At 38.0% G+C, this 22,235-nt stretch overlaps 2 protein-coding genes across 5 annotated transcripts in view; one reads left to right on the top strand and one right to left on the bottom strand.

Moving 5' to 3' along the window:
• The window catches only part of disp1 (dispatched homolog 1 (Drosophila)), a 40,969-nt gene extending 31,467 nt beyond the window's left edge, over nucleotides 1–9,502 (top strand). Inside the window, exons 7-10 of the mRNA XM_028439908.1 lie at nucleotides 1,419–1,516; nucleotides 1,608–3,182; nucleotides 6,257–6,520; nucleotides 7,656–9,502. Of these exons, the coding sequence (XP_028295709.1) occupies nucleotides 1,419–1,516; nucleotides 1,608–3,182; nucleotides 6,257–6,520; nucleotides 7,656–9,095 (3,377 nt within the window). The 3' untranslated portion in view covers nucleotides 9,096–9,502. The remainder of the gene's footprint in view (nucleotides 1–1,418; nucleotides 1,517–1,607; nucleotides 3,183–6,256; nucleotides 6,521–7,655) is intronic.
• A 1,412-nt stretch (nucleotides 9,503–10,914) lies between these two features.
• On the bottom strand, nucleotides 10,915–20,430 carry tlr5b (toll-like receptor 5b). Of its 4 annotated transcripts, none has more exons than XM_028439349.1 (5): nucleotides 20,101–20,430; nucleotides 17,274–17,382; nucleotides 13,470–15,747; nucleotides 13,052–13,140; nucleotides 10,915–12,495 (listed from the first exon to the last, which is right to left on the bottom strand). In XM_028439349.1, the coding sequence occupies exons 2-5, from the start codon at nucleotides 17,319–17,321 to the stop codon at nucleotides 12,184–12,186; spliced, it is 2,727 nt and encodes a 908-aa protein (XP_028295150.1). In that variant the 5' UTR covers nucleotides 17,322–17,382; nucleotides 20,101–20,430; the 3' UTR covers nucleotides 10,915–12,183. The 4 variants fall into 4 exon arrangements, with proteins under 4 accessions (XP_028295150.1, XP_028295148.1, XP_028295151.1 ...); XM_028439347.1 differs by having other exon boundaries at nucleotides 20,018–20,430; XM_028439350.1 differs by lacking the exon at nucleotides 17,274–17,382 and having other exon boundaries at nucleotides 20,018–20,430.
• Nucleotides 20,431–22,235: the final 1,805 nt, after the last annotated feature.

Consider the following 22,235-nt stretch of genomic DNA (forward strand, 5'->3'; position numbering starts at 1 on the left):
GTCTGATTTTGTAAAATAAATCGTGAGAGAATTGTATCGTGTTACATCCTAATTGTTTGTCATTTCAGTGTAAATAAAGTGTGAACAAAGACCAAGGAGCTGATTGTGGACCTGAGGAGAACCAAGAGGACAGTCAGCCCTGTCTCCATCCAGGAGGTCAGTGTGGACATTGTGGAGGAGAACAAATACCTGGGAGTGGTGATTGGCAGTAAAGTGGACTGGAGGAGGAACACTGACTCCATCTACAGGAAGGACCAAAGATGAGGTCCTTCAACATCTGCAGAAAAATGCTGATGATGTTTAATGAGTCAGTGGTGGTGAGTGTGATCATCTACGCTGTTGCTTCCTGGAGGAACAGACTGAGGGTCACAGACACCTACAGACTCTACAGACTCATCCACAAGGTCAGTGACGTGGTGGGGATTAAACTGGACTCTCAGAGAGGAGGAGCCTGTTCAAGGTGAAGACCATCTTGGTCAATGAGTCCCACCCACTCCATGATGTGCTGGTCAGTCACAGAAGAACCTTTAGAACCTTCAGCACCTTTAGAACCTTTAGAACCTTCAGCACGAGGCTGATCCAACGACGCCACAGGAAATCATTCCTGCCTGTGGAGATCAAACTGTATAAATCATCTCTGTAACTTCACAGCTTGATTGTTGTAAATATCTAAATCATATTTGTATATAATTTGTATATTTGTATTATTATTAACTTTATTTTTTACTACTGTAATGTGTGTGTATCTGATCCTTATTTTTAACAGTCTTTTACTTAATTATACAATTATTTAACGTTTATTCATTCTTTCATCTTTGTTAAATGTTTTATTCTTTTATTTGTGATTTTTCTTGTGTGGCTGTAAAGAAAGGAATTTCCCCCTGAGATTAATAAAGGAATTCTGATTCTGATTCTGATTCTGATTCTGATTCTGATTCTGATTCTGATTCTGATTGTGATTCTGATTCTGATTCTGATTCTGATTGTGATAAGCCACAGCAAAATACACCAGTTTCCTTTGATAGCTTCTACTTTTCCTTACAAACACACCTATGAAGTGGACTAATGATAGAACAACAAAAATGTCCAGATAAAATCAATAAACAAATTACATGTTAATTATTTTCCCTGAAAATTTTCAGTCAATTTGTTTTTTTGTTGCTTTAAACCCTGGGTTAAAACAAATATGGAAACACTTTTACAATTACAATGTGCCTCTGTTTCAACATTTGTAAAAGTGTTTTGCTATTTGTATTTATTTTTAGGTAATAATGTATATTTGTTTTCAAAATTGTAAATTTGTTGTGGTATTTGTAAATGTGTATTGCACGTCTCAGTCACCGTGTGGGGGGAGGGGTTAGATTCTGGTTTAGAGTTGAACTTGTGAAGCTGTATTTATTGATCTGTTCTCGGTGCAGGTGATCGTTATTCTCGACTGGTTTTTACGTCTGCTGAAGGAAAGAATCTGTGGACGATTCAAGCCATTAAATCCATGTGTAACCTGGACAACACCAGAGTACGTACACACTCAGTGGTCCTGGGGGGTGACTTGTGTTGGATGTGTAACGCTGACCTGTGTTGTCTCTCCTGGGGGGCGTGGCCTGTAGGTGCGGTCCCACCGTGACTACTGGAGCCTCTGTCAGCGCACCAACGACAAGTCGTGCTGTCCCAGCTGGACCCTGGGGAACTACATTGCGGTCCTCACCAACAGGTCGTCCTGTCAGAAGATCACGGAACGCGATGTATCGCACACGCTGAAGATCCTGCGCTCCTGCGCTAAGTACTACCACAACGGGACGCTGGGCCCCGACTGCTGGGACGTGGTCCTGAGACGCAAAGACCAGCTCAAGTGTTCCAGCGTTCCCAGGAAGTGCATCAAGTACAACGCCGTCTACCAGATCCTCCACTTCCTGGTGGACAAAGACTTCCTGAGTCCTAAGAGTCTGGAGCTACCCCCCCTGGTGCTCAGGCACAGCATGCTGTTCTCCCCCACGGAGAAGGGAGAGTCCATGATGAACATCTACCTGGACAACTTTGAGAAGTGGAACTCCTCTGATGGCATCACCACGGTAACGGGGATCGAGTTTGGCATAAAGCATGACCTGTTCCAAGACTACTTGCTGACGGACACGGTGTACCCCGCCATCGCTATCGTCATTGTGCTGCTGGTCATGTGCGTGTACACGCGCTCCGTCTTCATCACGCTGATGACCATCATCGCCATCATCAGCTCACTCATTGTGTCCTACTTCCTGTACCGGATGGTCTTTAACTTTGAGTTCTTCCCGTTCATGAACCTGACGGCGCTGATCATCCTCGTGGGCATCGGCGCTGACGACGCCTTCGTCTTGTGTGACGTGTGGAACTATACGAAGGTGGACAAGCCTCAGGCGGAGCTGGAGGAGACGGTGGTGGTGACGCTCCAACATGCCGCTCTCTCCATGTTTGTCACCAGCTTCACCACAGCGGCCGCGTTCTACGCTAACTACGTCAGCAACATCACCGCCATCCGCTGCTTCGGCGTTTACGCCGGCACCGCCATCCTCATCAACTACATCCTGATGGTGACATGGCTCCCCGCCGTGGTGGTGCTACACGAGCGCTACCTGCCCAACGTGTTCCCCTGCTCCAAGCCCCACCCACACGAGCAGACGCTGTGGGCGGGGCTTTGCCAGAAAGCCAATAAGTGCCTGTTCACGATGTCTGAAGCTTCCAGAATCTTCTTTGAGAAGGTGTTGCCCTGTGTTGTGATCAAGCTGCGCTACCTGTGGCTCTTCTGGTTCCTGGCCATCACAGCGGGCGGGGCCTATGTGGTGTGCGTCAACCCAAAGATGAAGCTGCCGTCCCTGGAGCTGGCAGAGTTCCAGGTGTTCCGCTCGTCCCACCCCTTCGAGCGCTACGACGCGGAGTACAAGAAGCTGTTCATGTTTGAGAGGGTCCACCACGGGGAGGACCTGCACATGCCCATCACCATCATCTGGGGCGTGACCCCCGTGGATAACGGGAACCCCCTGGACCCCAAAAACAAGGGCAAACTGATGCTGGACAGCACCTTTAACATTGCTAGTCCAGCCTCACAGCTTTGGATCCTCAACTTCTGTCAGAAGCTCCGAAACCAGAGCTTCATCTTCCAGTCTGAGGAGCAGGACTTCACCAGCTGCTTCATAGAGACCTTCAAACAGGTCAGTGGATATTAGTATTAATATCATTACATAAAGCAGAGGTGTATTAAGTACCATACTAATACAATTAGTGAAAATCACTTCAGTAAACAGCATTTACCACACACTTAAATCTAGTGAAAAAAAATATTCAACTATCAATATATCAATATATTGCTTGATAAAGAGTAACTTTATTATCAGCTTTCAGAAACTGGTTGAATTTTTTCAGATGGAGCAAATATTAGTTGAGTTACAGTCTTTTAAATTAACGTGTTAATTTTTTTTATTAAAGTAAAACTAAACACACAAAAACATGATGGTATTCTTTTTACAAGGTGTTCCTGAATCCATCACCGTCCCTAACAAGCCTTTACCGTACATGCTAGAATAGACGCGCAGCATTATTTTGACGCTCTGATAGCGCGACCAAGGAAATGTGAAGCCTGGATGGCGTTACCGTAGTAACAATCAGTCTCACATCAGTGTCTCACTTCACCACAGTATTATCTCATGGCCACGCGTTATTATCTTGCGGCCACGCATATTTATTATTCTTCTAATGTCACCAGGGGGTCTCCGTATATTTCTGTAGAATGTTTGACTTTTATCTGTACGCTGTTGAAAGTTATTTTTAGAATAATATTTTTATATTTAAATATGCACAAAGCTGCTGCACTTGGACATTTTTTTATTTTTGCTCTACAAGGAAAGGAGAGTATCATGTTTTTTTCATTCTATAACATACTCTAATAATTATGATACCCACATTATAAATTTCCCTCTGTAGCACACGGTTCACGACGCTTCCATTTTACCTCTGTCTCTTTAAGAAACTTCAAGCTTGTCTGACACGCCCATGAACACGCCCCCTTCAGTACTCATACAAACACACATGGATGTTGTTTACGTCTGTTTTTCTGTGGCTGTATTTGGATACTTTCTACATTTTTACATCGTTACAATACATTAGAATAATTATCAAAGTGAGGAATGTTAACGTACAGATGCAGAGATCTCTGTCACTGACACACACACACACACACACATGTATTTATTAATCCACTAATAATAAGCTCTAGTTTTAAAGCAGTTATCTGTAAAGGCAGCAGCTGCTACAATGAGCAGAATAAACCAATCAACACACAGTTATCTATCAGCTGTTTGCTGTGACTGCAGCTGATTAGACGGCGTAGGAAGCGGGGGAGGGGTAGGAGTTTTATTTACATTTTTATTTTATTTATTTTAATGCGTACATTAATGAGTACAGACAACTAAGGAAGAGAACATAGGAGAGGGAGGGGATCTGCTGTGGAGCGGTGGGCGGTAACTCGGCTGGTGACGAAAGGTCTGAGACGTCTCTAGGAGGTGGGGGCGTTCCTAGGAGGTGGGGGCATTCCTAGGAGGACTCAGGCGTATTTACACCTTTAAAACTCAAGACACTTTATTCGTAGTTTAAGTCATGTAGATTATTATTTTATCACCTGCCTCGGACCCTGTGATTTTCTTTATTTGTAAAACTAAACTGCTGACTGTGCACTTTATTTTAGTCAAAGAGCTCCAAACAGGTCTGTAGTGGAACCTGATGGATTAGTTTTGAAAATGTGAAAAATGAAAGACTAAAGGAAGTGATGTCATTTAGTATTTTGAACAGCAATGTTCTAAACTTTTAATTTATATTTGAGATTACTACTTCATGTGCAGTTAAAACTAGGGATGTAACAATTAATCGTAAGGCAGTTAAAAATCAATTCATAGGTATCACGGTTCATATCGATTTTCTGAAAATTGAATCGCAGTACTTTTTTTAAACAGCAGAGGGCGTTATATATTTATCCTTCTCGTCCAGAAGTGTAGGCGGCGAGCGGAAATTGCTACTACTTTCTTTCTGGTCGCCTTCTTTAGCACCGAAAGAATATCTGTAATATTACATGAATATCTGTAAAAGTCACATTTTTCTATTAGCTCTGTGTGCTAGCATAGCATCTCTTCTTCACTGTTAGAATATCTGCATGCCAACCAACCACTTGGTTACCAGCGCCCTCTGCTGGTCTAAACAAATATCTGACGTAAATACAGTGAAATGACTATTTTTTGTTTTGTTTTTTTAAAGTACAATTGTTAAGGGACAAAATACATTTTCAGTTGCACTTTTAAAAAGAAAAATAACTATTATGTAGTTTTGCATTGTTTACTATAGAACCAGAATTTAAATTAATAGGCTTCTTCTTCATTTGTATTATTCCTTTATTTATTTCATTCAAGATTTATTTTTAGTTAAATTGCATTGTTTTGAATAGTTTATCAAGGGATTATTTTGACAATGAAAAATAAAAGGAAAATAATATAGTATTTCCCCAAAAAAAGGAATATTTTTCAGTCATCATTTGACTACAGTCCCATTTTGTAAATGAAAAATCGTGAGGGAATCGTATCGTGAATCGAATCATATCGAGTGTTGAGTGAATCATTACATCCCTAGTTAAAACCTTTGTATTATTTCACATTTATTGTTCATTGTTTTACAATAAAATAAGATTGGAACATTCAAGGTGTTGGTGTCAGTTATAAAAAATCGGTGATCAGCCAGAAAATTGCAATCGGTGCATCCCTAATAACGACTTTTAAATGTAAATAGTTCCTTAAACTTTTCTGTTCCCAGTAGAGCTGCTCAATTAATCAAAAATTGATTACGATTTTGATTACTGCACCCAACGATTACAAAAATATCATAATTGAGAAAAAAGGATTATTAAAAAAACATTTTTCTTGTTTTATTCACTAAATAAAACAAATCCACCATTTTGGACATATACTAATAATAAAGCTTGGCACACACACGTTATTAATACTAACTTTGAGTTGTTTAATCCACGCACATGCAAGCTCCTCCCCTCCGCCCCGCCCCTCTCAAAGCCAAAGCTAGCCTGCAGGCTAACATGGAGAAAGTTGTTGCTAGTGGTTAGCATACATTTGGACTGTTTACCTAAATAATTGTTTTTTTTATTATTTTACACAATAATAAAAAAGGGATTGTAAACGATGGTGATAAATGTTTTTATTTTTAAATAAAATGATTATTGTGCGTTATGTAGTGGATGGAGAACCAGGACTGTGAGGAGGCGTCTGTGTACCCCTGCTGCAGTCAGTCTACGTTCCCCTACAAACAGGAAGTGTTTGAACTGTGCATAAAGAGGGCCATCATGGAGCTGGACCGCAGCACCAACTACCACCTGGACAGCAAGACCCCCGGACCAAGGTTTGACATCAACGACACCATCAGGTCTATCGTCCTGGAGTTCCAGAGCACCTACCTCTTCACCCTGGCCTACGAGAAGATGTTCCAGTTCTACAGCGAGGTGAGCTCCATCATATCATGTTCTAGAACCTACGATCATCTGACCTGAGGAACAAGAACCCAGTGGTTCTATTTATAGATGGAGTGAATAGTAAATGAGGGTTAGTTAGAACACTAAAAATATGACCCTCAGATCAACGGTTCTCAACCTTGGGGTCAGGACCCCATTTGGCGTTGTGAGACACTAAGAGGCGGGTCACCAGATGCCTTCAAGAAACTAAGAATATTTGACAATTTCAGCCTTTTTTTTTACTTTATTTTCATTTGCAATTTGTGACATACAAACAATTTATAAATGTAAGAAAAACATCAACAAAAAACATAGAAATAATAAATAATACACTCAGGAAATGCCCCTGAAAATGTTTATCCTTTGTTCAACTATTGTTTTTTTTTTTTATTATTATTGTCATTTCTCTACAACTTTACCAAACTCACCATATTTTAACCTATTTTTATCACTTTTTCTTTCCAGATTTTTGCTCCTTTTAATGTATTTCTCCCATTTCTGACACTTCTGCATCACATTTTAATGACTTTTCTACACATATTTCTACTTTCCAGACATGTTCAGCACTTATAAACCATTTCTACCACTTTTACACCTAATGTCACATATATTGATCCATTATTGTCACTTTTAACCTCTTTTCAGGATTATTTTTGCCAATTTAACCACATTCACCATTTGTCATGCCCATTATTTGCTGGTTTAAACTAAATGTTCCTACTTTTTAAATTAAATTACCCCAAGGTATAAAATCATTCTAAAAAGTCCTTTTAATGTGTTTTTTTTAATAAATTGGTGCACATATTTTGTTATTGGTAATACATTAAACACATTTTTGTTCAATTCATTTCCACTACAAGTTCACTTTAATGTTCAACAGCAGAAAATATGATGAAAGTTGGATTATGTAATTGTTTTTAGACGTAACGATGACGTGAAACTGAGAATGAACTGATATTTTATTTTAGTTTTATTGTGAAGCTCACGTTAATCAAACAGAATGTTCTGCTGTCATGTGATCATTGTGGTCTCATGATCAAACTGTCCAGATGTTGCCAAATGAATGTAATGAACTGCTGTGTGTTGATATCTGCACTGTGATTGGCTGAGCTCTCTCTGTTCTCAGGTGGACGCGTGGATCACAGATGAGCTGCGTTCCGCCCCCTCCGGCCTCAGCCACGGTTGGTTCATCAGTAACTTGGAGTTCTACGACCTCCAGGACAGCCTGTCTGATGGTACGTTGGTTGCCATGGCGCTGTCTGTGTGCGTGGCCTTCAGCGTCATGCTCCTCACCACCTGGAACGTGATCATCAGCCTGTACGCCATCTTGTCCATTGCGGGGACCATTTTCGTCACCGTGGGGTCTCTGGTTCTGTTGGGCTGGGAGCTCAACGTTCTGGAGTCCGTCACCATCTCCGTGGCCGTCGGCCTCTCCGTGGACTTTGCCGTCCACTACGGGGTGGCGTACCGCCTGGCCCCGGAGCCAGACCGCGAGGGGAAGGTGGTGTTCTCCCTGAGCAGGATGGGTTCTGCCATCGCCATGGCGGCGCTGACCACGTTTGTGGCGGGGGCGATGATGATGCCGTCCACCGTGCTAGCGTACACGCAGCTAGGAACCTTCATGATGCTCATCATGTGCATCAGCTGGGCCTTCGCCACGTTCTTCTTCCAGTGCATGTGTCGCTGCCTGGGGCCTCAGGGGACATGTGGTCAGATCCCCCTACCCACCAAGCTCAGGTGCCACGCCTTCTCTGAGGTAAGCCCCGCCCCCCACACCAAATATCAGCTGCACAGCAGAGACGCACACAGCATGGTGGAGCGCTACGAGCTGGAGCCGCTGGCAGCCAATCACAAAGCAGAAGGTGATGGCTCCGCCCACATTCCCAACGTACTCCCCCCTCCCCAACAGAACCACAGACCACAACCTGAGATGAACGGAGGTGTGGCTAAAGTTAGTTCGCCAACACGTTGCCAGTGCTCGCACTGCCCCCGCCCACTGACCAATCACTGTGCCACGCCCCCTCAGGAGGGCGTGTCCCAGCTGGTGCCCCTGGAGCAACCCATGCATCACATCCACTGTTCACCCTCTCACTTCCTCTACTGCTCCCAGGGCAGAACCATGCCCCCCAGGCCAGGCCCCGCCCACACCTGCCACCTGAGGAAGCCCTGTGTTCATACTGGGACCAGTCCAGTGTGGGAGAGGAGGTCCACCGCCCCCCAGCAGGACCCCAAACCAGCACTAGGAGACCACCCTCACACACAGGACATCAGTGATCACATGTCAAACACAGAGAGTCCAAGCCCTGCCCCCAGCCCCGCCCACATGTCCTCTAGTGAGAATCACACAGAACTAATGCTGACGCACGAGCAGCTCCAGAATATTCCCGTCACACGGGACGAGGGTGTCACCAAGTGCAGACGGAACTCAAAGAGAGAACATGCAATGTCCACATCACCAAAGAAACTTTTTAACAGGACCGTCAACGTTAAGTGTAATTCAGCCTCTGGCGGAAGTGAACGTCACACACCAGGAAACACTCAGCTCTCCACTGAGAGTTTATGCTGACAGCAGCTTTACTCATTTAATCTGATCCTGATCCTAATCCTGATCCTGATCCTGATCCTAATCCTGATTCTAATCCTAATCCAACCAAAGGTTCAAAGGTTCTGACACTAAATTGTTCTCTTGCTTCAACCTTTGATCAGATTTGTCTGAAGTGGTAAATGACCAGCAGAGGGAGCGCTAATCTAATCTAATCTAATCTAATCTGATCTAATCTGATCTAATCTAATCTGATACTAAAGCTGCTACCTGAGCTTTTTTTTTGATTTTATACAAACAGATTGTGTGTGTGTGTGTGTGTGTGTGTTTACACCATTTTACAAACTCAGCTGTTATTCGTCACTATTATTTTATTTTCTGCTCTTGTGGACAAAGATGTACTGTATCATTAAAATATATCTGTTTTTTAATCAACCCTGTGCTGTTTGGGTCAATTTAACCGTATTTCATAAAATATTCATCATTAAGCAAGGTTTGCTTTAATATTATGATGGGAATATAAATATAAATACTTATACTGTAAATCTTTTGGTAGCTCTGAAAAACCAGGAAAAGTTAAAGATGTCGATGTAAACCTCTTTTGTTTCCAGAAAGATGATAAAAACAGTTCTGACTCTGAGGTTTGGTAGTAGACAATGAAGCAGAGAAGAATAGCTCTCCAAAGGGACCTTTACTCTCCCTTAAACAGTGTGCTGACACGCTCTGGTGGATGAAGTTAGAGAGTAAATCACGCACAAATCCTGAGGATATCATTTATTTTGTGATCTCCTCCAATCATTCACATCTTTTAAAGCAGAACATGCTAGAACTCAGTTCTTGTCAAACTGGAAAGTGCTGAGTCATCCTAATGTCATCTTACATTTAAAATGCCACGTTATCACGTCTTAAATCAAAGCACAGCTCGTAACACAATTATTTCTTTTTTTTAGTTTCATCCACAGAGTAAAATATGTTGGTAAAGTGCTGACGTTAGTTTACACACAATATCACCATGTCATGGTTATGAAAGTGCTGAGGTCAGCAGAAAACAGCTCAGCTTCACTTCTGCTTTTCCATTAAAAACACTCACATTGTGTGAAAGTAAAGCTGTGGTTCACTGACCAATAGGGTCAGCGGAGGGTTAAATATGTTATACACACAAAGTATAATAAATGTGATACTGATAATCATTAACAAACTGTTATTAAAGTTACTGCTAAAACTGAAACTTACAGGTTAGCATTAGCCTAGAGATCCAGGGTTTTTATAAGAACAAATTTTACCAAAAAAAAAAAAAATAATTTTAGTTTATATAAAGGTAAGTACAAAACTAAATTATGGATATTTCCATTAAAAGGAAATATATCCATGTATCATGTACGTAATGTTTAATAATAAAAGGATCCTCCACTGTTTTTACAAATGTGTCCTAAAATCTTCTAAATGTCTTTATTAGTAGATCTACTGTATGTCTAACAACATTCATTTAATTTCCTTTTAAAAATAGGACTATTTTACAGTTTTAGAGCCTGTGTTCCTCCATCTTGAAATCACGGCCCCACTGCCTGTAAACATCCATTGTTTTCTATTAGAGTGAAACATTCAGCCTGATTTATACATCATTTAGTAGATTTTTACATAATTTAGTAGAATTTTACATAATTTAGTAGATTTTTACATAATTTAGTAGATTTTTAGATCATTTAGTAGATTTTTACCTAATTTAGTAGATTTTTCAGTCACAATAACAACTTGTGCTGCTTTTTTTTGCTCTAAAAACCAGGAAAAGTTGTCAATGTAAACCTCTTTAGTTTACTGAAATAAAAACAGTTGTGACCTGAAAAAAAACAATCTGTGGTTTGGTAGTAGACAATGAAGCAGAGAGGAAGAGTTCTCCTAAGGAACCTTTACTCTCCCTTAAACAGTGCGCTGACTCGCTCTGATGGCTGAAGTTAGAGTAAATCACAGTTTAGAGAGAATGTGCGTCATATCCTGACCAAAATGTTAATGTTTATATATATATATATAAAGGTTCACATTTTGTTTATTGGTAACACATTAAACACATTTTTTGTTATATACATTTTCACTACAGGTACCATTTAAATCAATAAATGATAAACTAATGAAAGAACTGGAGATGTGAAGGATGAGAATTGTCCAAATTTGTGGCCTAAACGTAATTTGGGATTTTTTAGCATTAGAATTAAGTTATTGATGTTCTGTAAACAGTTAATGTAGCGTAAAGATTATTATTATTATTATTGTAGATCTTTAGTATTTAGATGATTGTGAAACATCTGTTGGAAAGATTCTCAGTTAAAGTCTGAGGAACTTTTCTCTGCTGTGTTAAAACAAGTTAATCAGACTCTGATTGGTCGGCTACACCTGTAGGGGGAGGGGCCTAAAACGTGAGGAACTGCAGGAAACTCACACACATTTCTCCCATATTAAGAGGATCATAATAACTAGTATTACTGTGCTGAGTTTGTGTCTGTACTGTTGGGATATCTGACATTTTATCGTCTGTGGTTTTTTATTTCTAAGTTTTCTGTCTGTGTTCTTTTCTTTCTGCTTTTTCTCTTGTTTTTGGTCTGGATTTTTTATTTTAATTCTTCATATTTGTAAAGAATTATTCCTCAATAGTGACGTAAGTTGCTTTCCACAATTTCTCTGTGATTGTGATTGGTTTGACGCTGCTAACTCCGCCCCCGTCACAGGAGCGCGCAGGTAGCCAGGCTGGAATTCCCTGGGTTAGTCGACGTGTTTATATCCTGCTTCATAGTACAGAGAATGTTTGGTTAGCTGAAGTTAACGCACACATATCAGGATAAACTGATCCAGTTTCATAGTACAGGCCCTAACGGATACGATCACAGTCGATTTAAAACTCACTCAATACATTCACTTTTTTTTATGAATACATTCATTTTCAATGTCTCTCATTCACTCGTTCTCTTATTTTTTCCACACAAACTGAGTATTTGATGAACTCCTGATAAATGTTGGAGTAGTTTTACTGCAAAGAACCTGGACTGATTTACAGGCTGAAAATAACTGATTAATAAGAAGAAAGAGCTAGTGAAGCTAGCGCGTTAGCATACAAACACGTTTACATGGCAATCGCTCTGATGTTCTGGAGTTGGATACTGTCTTCGTTCTTTGGGACCTCTGCTTCCATGGGTTCCACAGGTTCTGCAGGTTCCTCGGGTTCTGGAGGTTCCACAGGTTCTGCAGGTTCCTCGGGTTCTGGAGGCTTAGGCTCGTTCTCAAACCTCGTCACCTTGATGTCTTTGAGCATTTGTGAGACGAGTTTCTCATAAAACCACTCCAGGTCTTGGGGGTCCTCAGGCCAGATCAGGTACTCTCTCCTCCGCACAAAGGCTCTGATGGCGTTGCACTTCATCAGCTGGTAGTGGGCCACCTATCAGAGGATGGAGATGAAGGTCAGCCCTGGAGGTCAAGCTCTGTATTAGTCTGATAATTTAACAACATCTGAAAGTTTATTCTGTTCTTTCTGCAGAGGTGATGAAGTACAAATACTTTGTAACTGTGCTTAAGTAGTTTTTTCTGCTATCTGTACTTTATACTTCTACTCTTTACTTTTTTAAAAACAAATATCTGTACTTTCTACTCCTTACGTTTTTAAGACCTTTGAAGCTAAAGGAGAAGCTAGTGCTAGTCAACATGCTAAATGTTGGTAGCTTGAGCTACAGGTCTCTTATGGATTGTCTTATTTTTAAAAGGACATTTATTTTACTTTTTTTAAGTACATTTACTAGCATGTGCTTTTACTCAAGTAAGGGATCAACTTTATTACTTTTACAGTCATTTTTTATTCAAGTATCAATACTTTTACTTGAGTACTGAACACCATTACTTTTGCCACCTCTGCCTTTCTGACTCCAAGACCCAAAATATAAGTTATTTCTTCACAGGTTTAATTGAGCGTCGTAACGTTAACGACCTAAAATACAAACCTTTCCAACCACTAACATGACCACCACGTTTTTCAGCTCCTCTAACATTCGACTCTGGGCCAGAGTGAAAGCTTCTAAACACCATCCATCTATATCACAAAGATACACCATAGCATTAGTCACAAGCTTCACATGGAGGCTAAGCAGTTAGCATTAGCATTAGCATTTAGACTGAAACAGAACGTTCTGACTAAAGCTGTTCAAATAAAACAACATTCCAAAGTATTATTTGCTCTGCAGTACATTCCATAAATGTGTATAAAATATAGATAAGATTCAGCTAACACAACAATGATGTTTAGTGACATCATAGAATGATTAAAGTGTGATGAAATGATTTATTTTAAAGCTAGATATTCTCTGTTAGATCTGTCTATCTCTGGAATAAATCATTTGTTTTATAAAAAGCATCAGAAACCTTTCAGAAACTCTTTGGAGACGATGCACAGTGTCTTCCTGCTGGCCCAGATTGCTTCTCTGATGTTAGAAAGATGATCTTCTCCTGGTAGGAAATCTCTGGCCTCAAAGCAACAGTGGAACATGTTCTTCTCTGAAAACTGGTTGTCCAACTTCTTCAACAGCGCCGCCTCCACCCACCTATAGTCGTTGTTGCTGAAGCAGAGGAAGGCGTCGTACTGGACCAGATGATCCTCCAGAGGTGCTGGTTTGGGTCCTTCCAACACCCTGCCCACTATCCTTTTATAGATGACAAATATATGACCACGAAAGCGTGTGTAAATGATCCCAGTGAGGAGTAAAGTGACGATGAGGAGGGATGAGAAGATGAAGAGCACTAGTTTCAGGCCTTGAACTGCCTGCTCGTCGTCTTGCTCACATGGTTGGACTATTCTGGAGTAATTCAGCAGAGGGAGGTCCTGGACGGCAAGGGGAAACTCACATAAAAACTCTTCCACTGGGATCAGAAAGGTGACGTTGGTGCTGTTCAACCACTTTAGAAAGTTCTCCAGATTACAGTCACAGTAAAAGTGATTGTCCGACAGACTGAGGATGAGGACGGACTGGAAAGTCATGGGATCGGGTGAAGCTAAGAAGTTATTTGAAAGGTCAAGTCTTTGAAGACTGACCGGAAACACGTCAGCGTCCAGATGGGTCAAAGCGTTTGATGAAAGGTCTATCTCTATGATGGAGCTGAGGCCGTTAAAAATCCCCCGTGGGAGAGTGGAGAGAGAATTCAAGCTTAAATTTAGTCCGAGTAGATGGTTGAGATGATTGAAGAGGTCGAGGCAGTTTCCGTTTTCCCAAATGTTCTGTAAGGAACTGCTGTGAAGGTCTAGAATCTGTAAGCTGTGGTTCTGAGGTATTGATACGTTGTTTAGAGTGCACCACATAATGCTGTTACCACCAAAGAATAAAGTTTGAAGATGACGGAAACCAGATAAAATGATATAAACGTCCTCCAGATTAGTTAACTTGTTATCTGAAACATCCACGTGGGTACTGCTCATGGCCATGTGATCGACTCTGTAGAGCGATTTCAGTTTATTGTCTCCTAAAAACAGATATTCCAGGTTTGGTAAGGATTGGGGAGAACCCAGGTTCTTTAGAGAGTTTCCTGTCAGATATAAAGCTCGTAGTTTGGGAAGACCTTTAAATGAAGAGTATCCAAACACACCGATGTGATTGTAGGACAAGTCCAGCACTCGCAGCTCGTTCAGATTAGTGAATGTGTGAGAGTAAATCTCTCCCAGCAGGTTCCATGAAAGGTTCAGCATTCGTAAATTCCCTTCAAGCCCATTGAAGGCGTTTGTATTGATCTGATTAATGGCATTCTGTGAAACATCGATAATTATGGCATCTTTTAAGTGACTGAAAACTGATCTTCTCAAAGCAAAGATGCTGTTTTTCGACAGATCCAGAATCTCAACCACGCTGTTCTGTAGACTTTGGAATGTTCTTTCATCTGGGTCAGGAAGGTTGTTGTGTGAGAACCCTCTTCCAATGTGTTGCGAGTACATCAGGTGAGAAATTCTAGTTCCTTCTATTGCTTTGAAAAATTGTAGGGTTTTGTTTAAATTTAACCCATTGCTGGATAAGTCGAGCAGTTTAAAACTAATTCCTCTAAAAGGGTTTCCACAATTTTCCCAGTTGTCGGTTTTAGATAACTTATTAGATTGGAAGTTTAGAAAAGAGAAATGTTTCCCTCTGAAGCCACGGAGATCCTCCTCACGTAACGTTTCAATTTTGTTCAGCTTGAGGTTCATCTGTGTGAAGTGTGTGAGCCTTAAGAAGAACAAACCAGGTCTAAGCTTCACTATGTTGTTACCAAAGAGGTCGAGAGTTTCTAGAGAAATCAGAGGCTCCAGGTAGTTTTCTGAAAGTATGGAGTCGCTCAACCCGCAATAATCCAAAATAAGGTATTTCAATCTGAAGAGTCCTGCAAATGCCCTAAGCTCCAGGTGAAGGTCTTGGTTTGAACCCAGAACCAACTTTATCAGTTTACTCTGCCTGAGAAAAGCATTGTTCCTGATGACCAGCGGAACTTTCTGGTTCCCTAGATCTAACTCTTCCAGATATCTGAAATCTCTGAGAGAGCTGTTGTTGATCTCGTTGATGTAGTTGAAGTCCAGATAGAGGTGTGTGACGTTAGGAGGCAGAACTGGAACGCTGACGTATCGCTGTCCAGTGCAATAAGCAACCGTTCCTCCTAAAATACAGGAGCGATAGCACATGGTCACCTGTGGGGAAAACAAGGGTTAAAATATAGTTATCTATTAAAAAAAGACCTCATTATTAATATTAGTATTTTAATTATGGCTGAGACTTTGTTGTATTAATTGCGATTAATTAATTACAGAAAAATAATGCACCAAAATAAATGAATTAAATTAAAACTCCAAACAGGATGGAACCATTATCATTGCATGAGTTCCCAGTATACGAATAACACTGATGCACAGACCACACAAACAAGTTGTTGCTGTGCATTAATTTTAGTTTAAATATAAACACTAGACGGAAAACTAAAGTAAGTAATTAATCTCTATTACATTAATATTATTTATGAATAAACACAGAAACACTTCTATATTGTTATGGTAACATTTCTAAAGTGTTTCTGTTCGTAGTGTGACAGGATATTAACAGCGTTGTGTTGTGTTTAGTTTTTCACATTCAATGATGATTATTTACTGATTTTACTCATTCCTCACTTGCTGCTGGAGCTCAGAGAACAAATATGATTGGTTCTTCAGTCAGGTCTGTGTTCCACACATAGACCACCTGGTCTGGTCTACATACTGTAACGGTTCTATGTTCTGGTTATGTTCCACTGTGTGTATTCAGTGGTTAACTGATACTGAGATTTCCTATGTTCATGAAGGCATCATGAAGGCACCTCAATGCTAACATGTAGCAGCTAGCACCTCAATGCTAAACATGTAGCAGCTAGCACCTCAATGCTAAACATGTAGCAGCTAGCACCTCAATGCTAAACATGTAGCAGCTAGCACCTCAATGCTAACATGTAGCAGCTAGCACATCAATGCTAACATGTAGCAGCTAGCACCTCAATGCTAAACATGTAGCAGCTAACACCTCAATGCTAACATGTAGCAGCTAGCACATCAATGCTAAACATGTAGCAGCTAACACCTCAATGCTAACATGTAGCAGCTAGCACATCAATGCTAACATGTAGCAGCTAGCACATCAATGCTAAACATGTAGCAGCTAACACCTCAATGCTAACATGTAGCAGCTAGCACATCAATGCTAACATGTAGCAGCTAGCACATCAATGCTAAACATGTAGCAGCTAACACCTCAATGCTAACATGTAGCAGCTAGCACATCAATGCTAACATGTAGCAGCTAGCACCTCAATGCTAAACATGTAGCAGCTAGCACCTCAATGCTAACATGTAGCAGCTAGCAGGGACAATGGTCCTAGTGGAGCAGACAGTGTCTCCAATCCACACTGACACTCAGACAGGGTTCAGAACCAATAATAAATCCACGAGTGACAAATGAACAAAGTCAGTGATAAATGATTGTAGTGACAGTTTATTATTATTATTATTATTATTATTATTATTATTATTATTATTATTATTATTAGTCGACCACTCTCTGGTAATTTAGATTAATTCAATAAAAAGTCTCTACTTAATAACATATTTTTAAATCTAATATTTAAAACACCCCAAAGGTTGAACCTGTGATATTTTACCATATTTTATATAAAAACAGGATTAGAACGTACCTGTAAGACGACAGTAAAGCAGATCAGATGAAGAATAAACCTCCACATGATGTCGTTCACCTGGTCAGGTGTCAGAACATGGCTACGCTAACGTTAGCAGAGCTTTAGTCTGTGAAGTAGAGACAAAGCAGTGTTTGTTCACAGGTAGTGTGTGTGTGTGTGTGTGTGTGTGTGTGTGTGTGTGTGTGTGTGTATTCATACAGACAGAGGCACTGATTACTACTTAGTGCTGGTTCTTGTGTTTGACTAACACCGTTAATAACCCTGAATATAAATAAACCCAACATTATTAAACTTTAATTCACACGACATGTTCAAAATGACAGAATCACATTTAAACTGTTCAATTCAAGGGGGTGATTAAGTTTCTATCTCCAAATAATAAATGAAAATGAATAAACAATCATCAATTTCTATATAATAAACATTTGATTTGTTTGACTGAGGACAAGAGGAGATTTATTAAGACCCTGATGTGGGCGTGGCCTAATAATCCTGAGTATAGATTAATCAGCCTGAACCTTTGCCTCGTGCTTTAATTACGTTTTTACCCCAAATCAACACTTATGTCATCAACTCTATCAAAAAGTCAAACACTGACGACCATTTAAAGCAGGCAACTGACGGCTCGGGGGCCAGATGCGGCCCTCGGTCTAATTTTATGCGGCCCCCAAAATAAATGTACAAAATGACAGAAAATACACAAAAACACAGTAAGAATACATTAAAAAAACACATAGAATTAAAACATTGCAGGAAAATACAGTAAAAGACAAGATAAAAACACAGAAAATACTACAGAAATGAACAAACGACAACAGTAAATTACAACAAAAAACAAAAAATGATACAAAAATACACTATATGAGTCAAAAAAACATATTTTACAGGAAAAATACACAAAAGAACTACAGAAATACACAAAATGCTTCACAATGAGCAAGACAATAACAAACATACACAGAATGACAGAAAAACATAAAAAATAACAATAAAAACTCTTTGTTCTTTCCTGTATTAATGCTCAGATCTCTCATTATTCTAATGCTGACATGAACGTTGATCATGTGACCCTCTGATCAAACACACATTTTTTGTGGCCCTGCTGTGATAAAAGTTTCCTACCTCTGATTTAAAGTGAAAATATATATAATAAGAACCTTTTTATATTAAAAAAACAAACACATTCAAGGACATTTTTTGACCTTAGGGCGTAAACTATGAAGAGATGACTCAGCATGTTTTGTTGCTGTGTGGGCTTGTTTAGTCCTACTTTTATTATTTACTATTATAAATTAAAAAAATGAATGGACAATACAAATAAATACTTCAATCAAGCTTTTAAGAAAAATAGAACAAATCAAACCAAAGAAGAACAAAATGAACCTGCGTCGTTAACGTAAGATTTAATGTAAATTCTTCTTCCTCTTTTCAAAGATTTATCTTTTGTACATTTTTAAACTGCATTATATTCACATTTAGTTTAATCAGTTCATTAAGTTTGTTCCACAAATAAAAATACTCATAACATAATGTTGTTTTAAGTTTAGTTTCTACAGTTATAACGTCACTGTCTGTTTACAGGAAGTACTTTATTTTTCTGTCTTAATCTCTGTCAAATATTGACCAATATTTATAAATGTGGCAATATTATCTTTTTGTTAATTCACTTACAAACTGCCTGAATAACTGAATGAACAAATACAATAAGAGTCTTTCATAAAAGAAAATGGAAATAAACAAAATAACTAACACGTGATTGTTACAAATCCATGTATGGTTTGTTTTTTGGTTATTACGTTGTTTTCATAAGTTTTCTCATTTCAACTGATTTGTGTTTCTGTAAATAGGAATTATTTGAATTGTTTTAACATCTTTAAATAAATAAAGACACAAGACGAAAATATGAATTTATACCAGCAAAGTTTAAACAGAAAAACTGATTTTATTTTGAAGCCAATATCGTGCAAAGTTCTAAATGTCCCTAAAAAATATCCAAATATGAATCAAAACAAACAATATTTGGCCATTTTCTCTTTTTAATTTTGAAAGAGAAAAACACTGCTTATTTGTTCTTTTTTTTTTTTTTAAATCTGTAAAACAAAACAAAAAGACACACAATTAGTTTGTAAAACACATGAAACAAAGAAGGATCCATAAATTCATAGATTTATACTTTATGATGAGGTAATTGTGCAGAGCTGAAAAACTACAGTTTTTTATTTTTTTAGTCAACAGGAAATTTACAGCATTTTGTGTATGTAATCATTTAATATTTTAATTTCAAGGATTGACTTTATATGATGTGTTATAAGCATGTCAATGTGTAGAGCAGTTTATTACACGTGTCATAGTAAAATAAATACAAGTCAACAAATAACAAATTAAATACAAATAGATCAAAATAAGTGGGAAAAAATACAAAAGTTAAAAAACAAAAAAATATTGTCCAAAAATTGAATATAGATTGATAAATAAAAAATGGAAATCAAAAAGAAAATACTGATATAACTGTTTTATTTTATTTTTTAAAAAAACTTTTATTAATTGAATCATTTATTTTATACTTGTAAATAATGTTTTGTTTATTTTTACTTTTATTCTTTTATTTTGGCAGGTTTTTTCCTCCACACATAAGAAACAACCCATTTCTTCAGTGACTTATTAGTTCTTTAATCGATCATTAAAGATTTCGGTACGGTTTACGGTATTTATTGTTATCGCGATAACAAAGAGAAACTCACCTGGGCGGAAAAAACAGCAGGAAATGTAGAAGATTGTGAATCCCAGTGAGATCATAGATGTATAGATATAGATGTGCTCTTACAGCAGTGTGTCCAGTTTCAGGAAAATAAGGTTCGTGTCTCATTTTAAGTCCATCCTGTTCCTTTTCTTTCAACTTGACACAATAACTCATGTTGCAATTCCCGCTGAACTTCCGGTTTCGCTTTGACGTCTTATTATTTACACAACTGTTACATAATGTGTACTTTGCTCTCCTACACAGTACACCCTGCTGTTGGTAGGTGTGCTGTGGTATCTGGTAACAGCTGAACATTAGAAATTACACACAAACATCCTCATGAGTTTAAGATTGGTAAAAGTATTAGGAAAAAATAAAAATAACGTAATATTTTGAAAACAAAAATTGTAATTTCACGAGATTAAAGCCACAATATTTCAAGATTAAAGCCGTAATATTTCGAGAATAAAAGTGTAATTTTATGAGAATAATGTCTTATCTAAATAAAATCATAATCTTATGAGATTAAAGTCATAATATTTTTTAAATAAAAGTTGTAATATTTTTGGCTAAAGTCGTAATATTTAGAGATTAAAGTCATAATATTTCTAGAGTAAAGTTGTATTTTAAAGAGAATAAAATCATATGTTAAGATTGTTGTGGTTCTACATCCACTGACGTCACACATGGTTTTTCCTTTATATTTACACTGATGGTGTTTTTATTTTCTTGCAGTAAATTAACTTTGTATTTAATCCCTTATTATTATGTTACTTTTACACCTGTGTGTATTATTGGTATATAGTTTATTTGTACTTTAGTGCTAATCTCTGATTTAATTAAAGCTCCTGAAACAAATGGATTATTGAATTCATTCTGATTATATTGACATGTTTTGTTGGTTATACTGTAATTATATTTACAGTAATTAAAAAACAAAAAGTTGATAGTGATTCGATTTGTCCAAAAATAATATTCTCAAATGCTTCACCATGTTTCTCAAAAGTGGACCGAGGGCGCCACCTGGTGGGATGTTTATAAAACAGTACAATTGCGCTAAAACACAACTTTTAACTATTATTAATGAACGAATTAAATTAATTAATGAATTCATCAGATGAAAACAAATGAGAGCCAATGAGAGCATTTCAAACATTTGCTGGATGGATGGATGGATGGATGGATGGATGATCAGTATAACAATAAGGAACAATGATCAAATATATATATTTTTAATATTTCAAGGGAACATATTGTATTTTTGAGCCAAAGGAATACATTCATCAAACTATAACACACACACACACACACATATATATGTATGTATATATATATATATATATATATTTATATATATATATGTATATAATAGACATTTTTGCATTGAGATGTTTTAATACAGAAGTGGATTAGGTCCTGTTTTGATGGATAAAATAATTTTGGGCAAAACAATAAAGTTGAAATTTTGAGAGTAAAGTGTAAACATAATGTTGAGATTATATTAGGGGTGGGCGATATGGGAAAAATATATCACGATTTTTTCTTTGTGAAATCATGATTTATCACGATTTTTTTCATTCAAATCATTTAGACTATTTAATGTTTTTTTACCAATAAAACAAACAAATTCACCTACTTTAAATCATTACCTTAAATGGAAAAAAGGAATAAAAGATCATTTAACACAAGGTAATTATTATTATTATTTTAAATTGTATGTAATTTATCAAACTGGTTCTAAGTATAATTATCATTAAACTAAAGGTCTGACATGTTCTTATAGTCACACAGTCTTTTTACTTTGTTTACCTAAAGTAGTGTAGCATTAGCATTAGCATTACATGCTACATAACAATGCATCATATCAGTCTAGTGATTTCTATTAGTTATTAAGGTAACACACTCATATTAATAAAATCATACTTTAAACAGTGTTTGAACGCCTCATTTCACACAGTTTATACAATCATATCCTTTACAAGATAAAACGTTACTGCTTTGGTTACATTAGGCCTGTGTGATATGGACCAATATTCATATCTATATATTTTTACTCTAAATGACAATAGGTGATATAAACCATTTATTTTTTATCAATAGTTTTACAATAAAAACAATAATAGGTCAAAGTCAGTGGAGCCACAAAGACCCTTTTATTAATCACTAGCAGCACAATAACTACATTTGGACTTTTTCCTTCATTAAGGCTGAAATGTGAT

Source organism: Gouania willdenowi, chromosome 24, assembly GCF_900634775.1.
Source record: "Gouania willdenowi chromosome 24, fGouWil2.1, whole genome shotgun sequence".
In the NCBI taxonomy this organism is placed as follows: Eukaryota; Metazoa; Chordata; class Actinopteri; order Blenniiformes; family Gobiesocidae; genus Gouania; species Gouania willdenowi.